General features: G+C 31.7%; 1 protein-coding gene across 1 annotated transcript in view; it reads left to right on the top strand.

Moving 5' to 3' along the window:
• Positions 1-12,111, top strand: part of LOC109053016 (cyclin-G-associated kinase-like) — a 43,506-nt gene extending 31,395 nt beyond the window's left edge. Inside the window, 9 exon segments of the mRNA XM_042752641.1 lie at positions 315-479; positions 1,783-2,208; positions 3,158-3,292; positions 3,468-3,608; positions 5,136-5,222; positions 5,299-5,559; positions 8,576-8,724; positions 8,829-9,005; positions 10,137-12,111. Of these exon segments, the coding sequence (XP_042608575.1) occupies positions 315-479; positions 1,783-2,208; positions 3,158-3,292; positions 3,468-3,608; positions 5,136-5,222; positions 5,299-5,559; positions 8,576-8,724; positions 8,829-9,005; positions 10,137-10,238 (1,643 nt within the window). The 3' untranslated portion in view covers positions 10,239-12,111.
• Positions 12,112-13,697: the final 1,586 nt, after the last annotated feature.

Here is a 13,697-nt window from a genome sequence, read left to right as displayed (position 1 = left end):
AACTATATCTAGAATTTAATTACACTCTGTCAAAGGAAGTAAAGACTAAGAACATTATTTAACACTTTCAGTATAAAGATTTTATTAGTTTTGTCCCAATAATCTATATATTGCATTTCTATGCCAAATAGAATATAAATCAACCTTTATTTCATATGCAATCATAGATTTCAAGTTATTTTAAGTCTTAAAAAGGTCTTCATTTTAAAACTCTGCAGAGACCCTGTTCTTGTTTCTCATCGACAAGATGATGTTACACATTTCAAATTAGCTTTAACTTGAGATGTTTTTTCTTAATCTTTCTGGTTGATCAGGTAAACCAGAACTTCCACGCCAGCCTGGATCAACAGCCTGTTACACCTCTGAACCGGCCCAGCCGGAGCGTTCACCTGAAGAGCCACAGACCGGGCAGGATTCCCCTTCTCCTCAAAGCACAGACACCAATGCCAACAACTTCTTCCAGATGCTTGACTGGGAAGGTATACAGTACATTCAGAACATTTTTATGCGATTGAGCACACATAATCCATACACTTTTTCATGGTTACCCCCGATTGTTAGTTGACTAACACATTAACTAACATAAACTAACAATGAGAAATACATACACAAATACAGTATTCATTAATCTGTGTTAACATCAAATGTAAAACCATTAAATAATATAAACATGTAAAAATCCATTAAATAATATAAACAGATACAACTTTTGATTTTAACAATGTATTAGTAAATGTTGAAATTAATATTAAAATTAACAAATGCGTTAGAAGCACTTTTCATTGTTAGTTCATGTTAACGAATGCAGTTGATTAATAATAACAAATGGAACCTTGTAGTGAAGTTTTACAGTTAGTTGTCTCTGCACATTAAAGGTGAAGTGTGTGACTTTTCATAATATTAAAATATTTCCTCCTATCTAAGTTTAATAAATAATTTAAATTTTACAGGGCTCAATGGTATTTCACTTACATTTATGACTAACTATAGATGTGTGTGAACTGTACAGTGTGTTTAGGAGCATGTGCGCAAAACTAAGGTCTAAAAACTAAGACCAAAAATGTTTAAAGTATCTTAAAAATACAAAAACAAAAGTCTTAATTATCATTTTAGATTTGGGGCTTGAAAACAGGAATTTTGATACAGCTTTATGTGATTAATAAACTTCAGATGCTGTGATTGAAAAAGCAACTTGAATTATTAAAGGAGTCCTGGTGTATTTCGGGCTTGTTTATAATTGTATAAAATATCTGACATTTGATTTAATGTTCAATATGTAAATAATTACATTATTTTAAATGAATACAGTTTAAAGCAAATATATAAAAAAAAACTAGTATACTTTGTTTTATATATATATATATATATATATATATATATATATATATATATATATATATATATATATATATATATATTATATAAATATATTATATAAATATTATATATTTAGCTTGAAAATGTTTCTTCATAACCCTTAAATAAGGAAAATCTAATTATTTGCTAAATTTTCATTACACTTCTGAAGTTCTTTATGCACAACATAATATTTCAAATTAGCGGCACATGTGCTCCTTGGGGGGAAATAAGTAAGCATTAAACCCTGTTTTCTGAATTTTATGGCACATTTTGTTCCCCAGTGTCATTTATTACATAGCAAGTCATTTTATGTAATTTGTATGTGGACCATCATCTTTTCGCCAACCAAAGCATTTCTTTCTTTAGAACCAAAGCATTTCTTAGCTTGTAAATTAGCTGTACTGTATTATGGTGTGTTAACAGATGGCAGTCAGCAGTTCAGTTGTTCTGACAGCCAATTGGAGGACCAGGATGATTTGAGTGGCGGATCAGAGGAGGAGTCAGTGTCTTACTCCGCCCCCGTTGATGGGACTCTGTCACGTGACACCAGTGAACCACTCTTCGAGGCAGACTTCACAACCACACCACCTGACCCTCAGCCCGACACAGAGGACCTACTCGGCCTGAACTCTGACCCCTGTCCCCCAGCCGCCACCACTCAGCCAGGCCTTGTTAATGAGACGGGTTTGAAAAGTTCTGCCAGTAACAGTGATTTACTGAACGACCTGTTCGCCCCTCCACCCAATGCTGTGCCTTCAGCTAATGCAGAAGACCTGATGGGAGAAGGTACAGGGGAAGATCTGTTCTTCTCCAGCACGTCCAGCCAACCGGCACCAACCACCAATAAAGGTAGGAGAGACTGTATATGAATGTTTAAATGTAGCATTCAGAAACAAAAAGCTGGTCACCAAAAGTTTGCATTAAGCATTATGCCTTAGAGCAACCCTTGTGACCCCATATTATTCCAGTGGGACCATCTTTGTACTTTGTAACATTTCCTGCTGCTTGCTTTGAATAAAATTACAACAAATGAAATGCATATAGATAAAGATAAAAGTCAAAAATCTAAAAAAAAATTTTTTTTAAGAAAACGAATAATTTTTTAGGAACAATATGATTTTTGCATTTATATTATTTTATCTCAAATTCTTATCATTCATATATATATATATATATATATATAAATAATTGACATGATGATACAGTGTGGGGAAAAAGCAACATCATCAATAAATATTAAAATAAATTACAATAAATTAAAACAATTCAAACAAGCTCATGAGGGAGCTCATGATAAAAAGAAAAATAGAAAATATTGCCATAGGATTATTTTCATTATTACATTACAGAAAGGAGAATCATCAATGAGAATAATGAAAATTACAGATGCATTATGGTAACAAGGACATATACAGTAATTAAATGAATTGCACTAAAATTATTTCAGTTATTTTTATGCAATATAAACACACACACACACAGTGGGTATAGAAAAGAATCACTTGGATGTTATAAGCTGGATAAAACAAAAACTTTGAAGACTGTGTCCGTCTTCATTTCAGGTTGCAAAGCAACAAAATGTGATTATTTTAAAGGGGGGTGATTCTTTTCTGTACCCACTGTATATTCTTTTCTTTTCTGTTCTTTTAATGTTGGGGTAAAATATCACCTGGACATGTTGTTTGTAAATGTATTTATCTGTTTGTTTGTTTGTTATCATTGTTACTATTATTATTATTTTACAATTTAATAATGTGTTTTAATAAGTGTTTAAATTATACTGAACTTCTTTCTGTAGACTTCTTTGACCCCTTCGGTGTGGGGTCAGCCTCTGCAGGGTCCGATCTGTTTGGTGACCTGCTGGGGGCAGACAGTGCTAGCAGTGGGTTCAAAGCTCCGCCTCCTGCATCCAACTCCAGCCTCTTTAACCTTAGTGAGTTCTGCTCTGATTTACTTATAATTCAAAACATTGGAATAATTAATAACATGGTATTCAATATAAAAATAATCGCCTTATTTAAAATGGACACAAAAATTGTGGTTATTGAGAGGGAAGTTCTGTGCTGTTTTCAAAGCAAACTTCGGGGTGTCTGAAAATGTTTTGCCAGATAAGTTAGCAAGCGAGACTCCGAAGATGACCTCATCAGCGAGTCAGCCTGATCTGTTAGGTGGCTGGGAAAACTGGACCACAGGAGGAACCAGCACGACTAGTAACATGACCACTGCTGCCAGCAAACCTACTATGAGTGGTAATCAGTCAGTCATTCATTCAGATAACCAAAACAGTTACTTTGTTAAGCTGGTAACACTTTATAAAGTCAAATTTATTATTAGTTAATGCATTAAGAAAGATTCAGTGACGTGGAGCAATATATTTTGGTTGCACTTTATTTGAAGGTGTCGTTAATACAGTATAAATATATAATTGTGACCCTGGAGCACAAAAGCAGTCTTAAGTCTCTGGGGTATATTTGTAGCAATAGCCAAAAAAACATTGTATGGGTCAAAATTATAGATTTTTCTTTTATGCCAAAAATCATTATGATATTAAGTAAAGATCATGTTCCATGAAGATATTTTGTAAATTTCCTACTGTAAATATATCATAACTTAATTTTAGATTAGTAATATGCATTGCTAAGAATTCATTTGGACAACTTCAAAGGTGATTTTCTCAATATTTTGATTTTTTTGCATCCTCAGATTCCAGATTTTCAAATAGTTGTACAGTATCTCGACCATTAATTGTCCTATCATAACAAACCATACATCAATGGAAAGCTATTTGTGTCAGCTTATTTTACAATAAGTACACTTACCTGTACTTACAGTGTACGTACATAAGAAAGTATTGGATTATATTAGGTAATTACCTGGGTTAGAGTTAGGTTTAAGGGTAGGTTCATGGTTCGTACCTAGTTATTGTCATTTCTGTAACAAGTACATATTATGTAGATGCGGAACAGGACTGTAAAATAAAGCTCCCGGGTTTGGTTTAAGGTTAGTTTCTTGTAATTTACTGTTATTACTATAGTAAGTACATGCATCATAACAAGGAAAAATAATGCATTACCTATATTTTTACAGCATTTATTAAACTTTTTAATTTTGTTATTGAAGTACCATTGAGATATTGTCATAGTTACTATTATTATTTTTTAATAGTATATTAAAAAAAAAAAAAATCTGTTTTGTTTAATTAAAAAGTTTTATTTTTCTATTTTTTTCTTATTTGTGTGTCTAATTTTTATTTCAGTTTTATTTTAAGTTATTTTCATACATCAAGCTAAAATGACAAATGTTGCCTTGACAACTAACTGAAATAAAATGTTTAAAGTTTTTTTTTAATATATTTTTTATTTTTTTTTAATTTTTAATTTTCCTTATTTATTATTATTATTTTTTTTTTACTATTTTAAAATTGTTTTATGGTTTTAGTTTACTTTGAATAATCCTGGTTCACAGTGCATTAACTCATGTTAACTAATACATCTTTGAAATGTGTTAGTAAATGCTGAGACTACCATTAACTAAGGTTAATAGATGATTTTATTCATGTTTTTATTCAAATGTAGTTAACATATGTAACCAACTGAAACCTTACTGTAAAGTGCTAACATTGAGTTTAACCAGTAACCATTACTCTGGTCATACAATCAAACATGTCCTAAGTTAACCAGCCAATCAGATTTCTTGTTTAATCATTAGACTGCTCACAATCCAGTTGCAGCAGCCCATAAAGCATTTTGTAACCCATTGACTTTGTGTTTGTGCAGCCTCAGGAGTCTCATCTTTCTCCAAGGCCAAATCTCAAAGCTTTGACCCCTTCGCAGACCTGGCTAACCTGGGCTCAACACTGCCTGGTATGTTTGTGTTTACTCTTTACCAGACTGCTTTCTCACATATCACTCGTATCATGTAACACTGATTTGTGTTCAGGCTCGGCCAGCACTGGTTTCTCTGGCTCAGGTTTAAAAATGGCACCCTCTGCAGGTGGCCCTAAGAACTCAGGTCAGCAGTGGCAGCAGGCTCCTCGGCCCTCCTCTGGCCCCAGCAAACCCTGGATGCCTCCAAGCTCAGCACCCAGACCGCAAACCCAGCACTCCAAACCTGCCACCCAACCGGCTAAATCAAACTACAAGCCCAGCTTCAGTGTGATCAGTGGACGAGAAGAGAGGGGGATCCGTGCGCCAGGCTTTGGTACGCTTTCACCAGTTTCAGAACAAATGCTCATGAAAACTGGGGAGAAAAAAACAACTATACATATACAGTACAGGTCAAAAGTTTGGAAACATTACTATTTTTAATGTTTTTGAAAGAAGTTTCTTCTGCTCATCAAGCCTGCATTTATTAAATGCAGCCAGAAAAAATTTGTAATATGTGAAAAATACAACTTAAAATAATTGTTTTTAAATTTATTATACTTTAAAATCATCATTTATTGCTGTAATGCAATTGTGAATTTTTAGGATCAATCACATGATCCTTTAGAAATCATTCTAATATTTGATTCATTTCAAAGAAACATGCTGCTTAATATTTTTAGAACATGTGATACTTTTTTAGGATACTTTGATGAATAAAAAGTAAGAAAAAAAAAAAGAAGAAGCTATGTTTTTAAAATATATAAATTTTGTACAATAAACAATATACACTACTGGTCAGTAATTTGGGGTCAGTAATTTTTTTTGTCTTTCTTTTTTTTAAATACAATCAATACTTTTATTCAGCAAGGATGTATTAAATTGATAAAAAGTGATAGTAAAGAAAATATATTATTGGAATATATATTATTAGAATTTTTTTTATTTTGAATAAATGCAGTTTTTTTTTAAACTTTTATTCATATCCTTTTATTCAGCAGAACTGTTTCCAACACTCATAATAAATCAGAATATTAGAATGATTTCTAAATGATCATGTGATAGACTGGATGTTACATGTGACACTGAAGGCTGGAGTAATGATGCTGAAAATTCAGCTTTGCATCACAGGAATAAATTATTTTTTTAAAGTATATTCAAATAGAAAACTATTATTTTAAGTTGTAATAATATTTCACAATATTAAATTTTTTTCTGTATTTTTGATCAAATAAATGCAAGGCTTGATGAGCAGAAGAGACTTCTTTCAAAAACATTAAAAATAGTAATGTTTCCAAACTTTTGACCTGTACTGTATACACACCACCGGTCAAAAATTTTGAAACAGAACAAGGCTGCATTTATTTGATCAAAAATAAAAGAGAAATTTAATTTTGTGAAATATTATTATGATGTAAAATAAAGTTTTTCTATTTTAATATACATTAAAATATAATTTATTCCTGTGACATAAAGCTGAATTTTCAGCATCATTACTGCAGTCTTCAGTGTCACATGATCTTTCAGAAATCATTTTAATATACTGATTTATTATCAGTGCTGGAAACTGTTGTGCTGCTTAATATTTTTTCTGAACCTGTGATACTTTTTTCATGATTCTTTGATGAATAAAAAGTTAAAAACATAAATTTAAAATATAAATCTTTTCTAAAAATATACAATACACTTCAAAAGTTTGGGGTCAGTAAATTTTTATTCTTTCTATTTTTTTTTTTTAAAGAAATTATAACTTTTATTCAGCAAGGATGTGTTAAATTGTTAAGAAGTGATAGCAAAGATTTATATTGTTAGAAAATATTTATATTTTGAATAAATGCTGTTCTCTTTAACTTTTTATTCATCAAAGAATCCTGTAAAAAAGTATCGCAGTTTCCAAAGAAATATTTTGCTGTTGCCAGCATTGATAATTCTAATAATAAATCAGCATATCAGAATGATTTCTTAAGGATCATGTGACTGGAGTAATGGTTGATGGAAATTCAGCTTTGCATCACAGGAATAAATTATTTTTTAGAGGATATTAAAATAGAAGCTATTATTTTATATTGCTAAACATTTTGCAAGATTACTGTTTTTTTTTCTGTATTTTTGATCAAATAAATGCAGCCTTGATGAGCAGAAAAACTTCTTTAAAAAACATTACAAGTCTTACTGATCCCAAACTTTTGACTGGTAGTGTGTGTGTGTGTGTGTGTGTGTGTGTTTTTTTTTTTTTTTTTCTTAAAGTATATTTCTTTCATGGAGACAGTTTTTCCTCAACAAATTGGGTGAGAAAAAAAATTTACCAATAAAAACCCACAAATATTAAGATTAAGATTAATTAAAAAGTAAGTAAACAACTCGCCCACTTAGATATCGGTGCTTTGTCATGTCAAAATCAAATCTGAAAGGAATTGAAAAGACGATCTGTGAGGGGTTTTTAGTGAGCATTATTTTATAGTAGTAGAATTGTATTATATTATTATTGTTGACATCTATTAAATGTATTAAAGGAGTAATGTAATATAATACAGTATTTTTTGTGATTAAGCTAAGCTTTTGTACAATTATACTAAGACTACTGTTTTTCATATAAAAACCCAGAAACAATATAGTTGTGATTTTTCCATGGTACTGATGTGCTGTATGTGTGATCTCATGATCTAAATGTGTGCTACTATGGAAGACCACTATGGTTAATTTGAATAAAACTCAGAAATGAATAACATTTCACCATATAAAAATGAGGTTGGTACAATTTTTACAGATGTTACAGTTTTTGATAATAAACATAAAGTTACATCTGCATCATAACTCAAGCTACTGTCAAATGTGCATTTCTTAGAGACTAATGTGGTATTATCAATATTGCAAAGTCAGGCAACACAAGCCTGTTTCATGATTTGAAATGATATCACTCATTACAAAATGCAGAAACTAAGAAATTGATTTTTCTAAAAATATATTTTGTTAAAGAAAAATGTCTGGAAAAGTCTAAAGAATTCAGAAGCGTGAAGTGTTTGTCATAATCTGACCATAAAGAGTAACATAAACCACCAGTATTGCTCTGGTTTCTTTCTGCAACTTTCACTTAGGAGCAAAAATCTGCCTTTAAACTTGAAAGAAATAAAGATTTGAAATTTATCAAGATAATTACCGATACCAACTGATGATGAACATTTTTATCGTGATCATTTTTTGGCTACATCGCTCAGTCCTAAGTGTGAGTTGTTTGTTGACCTGGAGAACATCACTGGTTTCAAATATCTGATTGTCAGTGTTTGTATATTTCTGATTGAGATTAAGTGACTAAATGCAATCATTATCAGAGCCTGTTTGTTTGTGCTCTTTAGGTCCAAAGCCCAAAGTGAAAGAAGATGACTTTGAGGATCTTCTATCCACACAAGGTTTTGGCTCCAAAACTGACAAGAAGATGCCCAGAACTATTGCTGAGATGAGAAGGCAGGAGCTGTCTAGAGACATGGACCCTCTCAAACTTCAGGTATGGCTGGGTAACACAGTTTAAGTTTGTTTTTTCATATCCTCAAGAACATACTTGCATGCAGATGTGCTTTGGGTTTGATGATGCTGTTGTTTGTATGTTAGATCTTAGACTGGATCGAGGGGAAGGAGAGGAACATCAGAGCGCTGCTCTCCACGCTGCACACGGTGCTGTGGGAGGGAGAGACCCGCTGGAGACCCGTCAACATGGCAGATCTGGTCACACCTGACCAGGTGAAGAAGGTCTACAGGAAGGCTGTGCTTGTTGTGCACCCAGACAAGGTTTGATTTACATTCACATATCTACAACTTGTATAAACCGTTGTAAGTTGATATTTTGTAAAGTCAGCATGAATTCAAAATTGACTCTTAATTGACCCTCAAGTCTTATTGCTCAGTTTGTCAGTGCACAAAATGCAAAAATCTGGCGTCTAAAATGATTTTTTTTTTCTGCTTCATCAGATAAAACAACTTTGTCTTATTTGTTGTTTGTTTTGGAATTTGTATTTTATTTTTTATTGTTTTATTTTTATTTCAGACATGAGAATTTGGGGGAAGGTTTTTCTTTATTATTTTAAATTTCAAGAAAATAATTATAAAAGCAAAACGTTAGTTATAATTAATATGTTAATCAATATATTAAATATTGAAATATTGAAACAATATATGAATAAATAATATGGATACAAAATTATAGACTAATACAATAATAAAATTAAATTGTATTGTATGTATGTGTTTGTTTATTATTTGTATCGTTTGTTTATTTTTATTTATTTTTATAGTTTGATATTTTTTGTTTTTTTTTTATTTATTTGTTTTTTTATTTTGTACAATTTTTTAATATATTAAGCAATAATGAATTATTAATGAAAACAATATATTAATAAATGGTATGGATACAAATATTTATGTTTATAAAATAATAAAATAAATATTGTATGTATTTATTTGTTTGTTGATTTTGTTAATGTTTATTATTTGTTTATGATTTATTTGTTAATTGTTTTCATTTTATTTCAAACAATCAATGGGGGGATATATCAATTAATTATTTTTTTAATGATATTAATCAATATATTTATTATTAATAAAAACGATATGAATAAATATGGTTACAAATGTATTGGTAGTAATACAAATATGAATTCATATTATTTGTCATAAAAAGCAGCTTTGTCATTTTTTAAGGTCCAAAAAATAAATTAGTTGAATGTGCATGGCTGAATCATTCACTATAAATCCCAAAGCATACATTAAGAAAACAAATAGGGTCAGTTCTGATTTCATTCTGACTTTTTATTCAGCTCTACAGAATTACATTCTGATTGCATTCTAATACGTTCTGTTGGTGTGACTCTCATCTTTGTATCCAGGAACTGTATAGAAATAACTTGTTTTCTGGTCTTCCAGGCTACAGGTCAACCATACGAGCAGTACGCTAAAATGATCTTCATGGAGCTGAGCGATGCCTGGTCTGAGTTTGAGAACCAAGGAGGCAAAGCCCTGTTCTGAGCGCGCTCAGTGAGCGTCTGCCAGGAGCGGCGGGCCCCCTACAGGCAGCCTGAGGCACAGCGCTCTCTCCATACACACAGCTCAGAGAGAGAGATCAGTCAGAGGAAGAAAACTGCTTGAGGAACAGCCTAATCTCCTCCTAAACTCTGATGCGCTCTTCTGAAGAGCGAGACCTGTGGCGCTGGATTTCTCCTCCTTCAAAAGGGGAACATGCCAGCATCCTTTTGTCACTTGTAGATGATTAAAAACCATGCGCGTGCACACACACACACACACACAAACACCTGAGACTACAGTCTGTGCACTTCAAAAGAGCTCCAAAACAGATGGTTTCTGGGATGAAGACAAAATGATTATCGCTGATTTTTTTTTTTCATGTCATTCTATGCATCACACTTTTTTCACTTTTTGTTTTTTTGTCAATTACTGATGTAAATAATGACTCGACGTGTGTGTGTGTGTGTGTGTGGGTGTGTTTGAGGGTGGATCATGTTCATATAAAGCTTAAGCAGAGGTTTTGACTTCTGTGCTCCACGATGTGAAGGCTTTCATCACTTTGACTTCAGTTTTATCATGTTTTCGCTGATCTCTAGTGTTAATTCTTTCCAGGCACCTCGTGGGGAGGTGTGTTTGTGTATTTGCGGGTTCAAGGCTCAATTTCTGCAGTCCAAAGTGTATTTCAGTGGCCGAAAACAAATTTAACATCAACAAAAAGCGTGAGCTTTCCATATATATATAATATAATATATATATATTTTTTTTTTTTCTCGAGGACCAATCAGAAATGACTGTCTTATTTATTGTTTTGAAAGCTGTACATGGCTAGTTGATGGATATAAGAAGGACTAAAATAACAAATTTATTGTAAACGGTGGAACAAGCAAGCTAAGCATTTTCCAAAACTAAAATCATTCCAAAGCATCTACTAATATGAATGTGCTTTTTAAGATTATTGCTGGAATGTAAATCTTTTTTTTTTTCTTGTACCATTATCATATTTTCCACAATATTCTATTTGATGTTTCCATAATCTCTTAATAATGACACTAGAATGTTTGCACCAGTCCCTCAGAACATGAGGCCAAATTCAGTGTGAAATTGAAAATAAATAAATATATGTCTGATACAACTTAATAGACATTGAAGTGAGGGTGGAAATTGGTGTTGTTTTTTTATATATAGACCTAACAGTTTGCAATATTTCTTAGAGAAAAATCAAGGACTGGAAGAAAATGCTGATTCGTAAAGACTTGGCAAGTCGAGTTCTGTAACCTGCTGCATTTCTGAGATTATTCATATATGATTCTTAAGGGCAATACGGTAAACGAAACCAAACCTTCATGTGTGTTACTGGATTCTGAGAGCTCATCCATTATAGAGCGAAAACGTTTGCTGTTAAAGGGACTGAGGGGCTGGTTCAGATTTCACCGTTTTGAGTGACTTTTGAAATGTTTGTTTATTCACCCTCCACCAAAGTCATAAACGATCATAAATGTTTCAGCTTGGAATGTGGCACTGCTGTTCAAAATTTTTCTTGGTTGTATAATCAGCGAATAAGTTGAATGGGCTCTGATTGAAATTAATGATTGAATCTAGTCTAGAAATATATTGCCTTATTCTGTGAATATATACTTCTCTTCCTCAAGAAATGAACAATGCTGCTGCATTTTGGTGGAGCGTCAGTATGTTTTAATAAGACACATTTTCTCTCTTTTAGCCCACTCAGCTTTCCTTTGGATGTAAACTAGTGTTTTTCACCAGCTGTCTCCTGCGATGCAGAACAAAATCATAACACCGCGGTCTTAAAGATATTTTTGTCATGTTTTCTTTTCTCAGATTTCGACCAATAAACCATAATCATGGTTTGGGTTTAGACAGTCTCTTTTATTGCAATTTTATTTATTTATTTTATTATTATTAGTCATTAGTACAACTGCATTTTAATGCGCCATTGAAAGAAAGAAAGAAGGACAATACATTATAGTCGAAATTACTAGAATAAAATCAAATTAGTTTGATGAGTAAAATAAGTCAAATTCATGTTTGAGAATTTAGGTCTGCAAGTAGGTGATACCTAGTGTATTTTCTTTAAATTAAAGTGGAATATTTGTTTATTAGCATACTACTAATACATTTTTGCAGTATGCAGAGCTGGTCAGATTCCTTACAAATTGTAGTCCGTTACAAAAATTGTAGACAGCAGCTTAATGCATTACACATTTTACATAATCTAATCAGACTACTTTTTGATTACTTTTGACTGTTTAAATAAGGTAATATTGTATTGTGTTGATTTTATATTAAAAATAGTAAGAGTATGTATTTATTTTGTTTTAGTTGTAATTATGATGTGGTTTGAACATGACATTATTTCAAGGTTCATGAGTTTAACAGAAAGCTAATAATTATTCAAATTAAAATAAAGAATTTTAAAATAACAATCAAAATATATAAAACACTTAATAAAAAAAAAATGAAATATTCTATTTGTTTACCTGCATGCCACGTGACCATTAACCAACATCAGAGAACCGTGAACATGCAAATGTGATGATAAATCATTTAAATATTTGTTTTAAGATCTAAAGGGTACTTCAAGTAAACACATTCGATGAAAATGGTTCAGATGACAAAAAAAAGTTTAGGAATGCCTGCTTTACATGTAAATAAGAAATAATGTGAATTTGTGCATTTTAATGTGCTTGAAAGATAAAAGCCTTTTAAAGACATAAGTGATAATTTAAAAAAAAAATGAATGTGTTCACCAGTTGATGATACACTTCTTAAACCTGAACTGATTTTTATAAATCCAGTTGACAAATGACATGTAGGCTCCTGAACGTCCACAAAACTGGAAGACTTTCTGAGTGTATATAAGCATTTAAAATACAAAATAAATAAATAAATAACAGAATTAGGGAGAATCAATAAAATATTATTTATTGCGTGAATTTGTAAGCATGTAATCAATAAAAAAACAACTGTAGTCTGATTATGAGTATTTTAAAATGTAATTTAATCTAATAACAAGTACTCCATTTTTGGGATCAGATCACATATAATCAGTTACTATACCAGCTCTGGGAGTACGGTGAACAGCATGCAAGTTCTCTATATTTCTAAACCTATTTACTTAAATCGATGAGTTAAATCGCTTGATATGCATTTAAAAAAATATGCAGGACGCTTATTAGTGGTCTCAGTTTCACGCAGCTGCGCGCATCATTTGCGTCAGACTGCACAGATCTGTGACATCATCACTGACCACAAGACTCTTATTATGAAACTAGAAACATTTCCTAAGTTCTAAAGACTTAACCTTAAATACAACTACATTTAGCTTTAATCGAGAACAGTGACAAAATACTATAATACTAATTCAACGCTATAACTTGAATCCATCTTAAAAAGTAATTAGGGATTTAATTAAGCTTGTATAAATGAATGACTCGTTCTAAC

This window comes from Cyprinus carpio, chromosome A5 (genome assembly GCF_018340385.1).
Source record: "Cyprinus carpio isolate SPL01 chromosome A5, ASM1834038v1, whole genome shotgun sequence".
NCBI classification, from domain to species: domain Eukaryota; kingdom Metazoa; phylum Chordata; class Actinopteri; order Cypriniformes; family Cyprinidae; genus Cyprinus; species Cyprinus carpio.
This window is presented reverse-complemented; position numbering and strand designations above follow the sequence as displayed.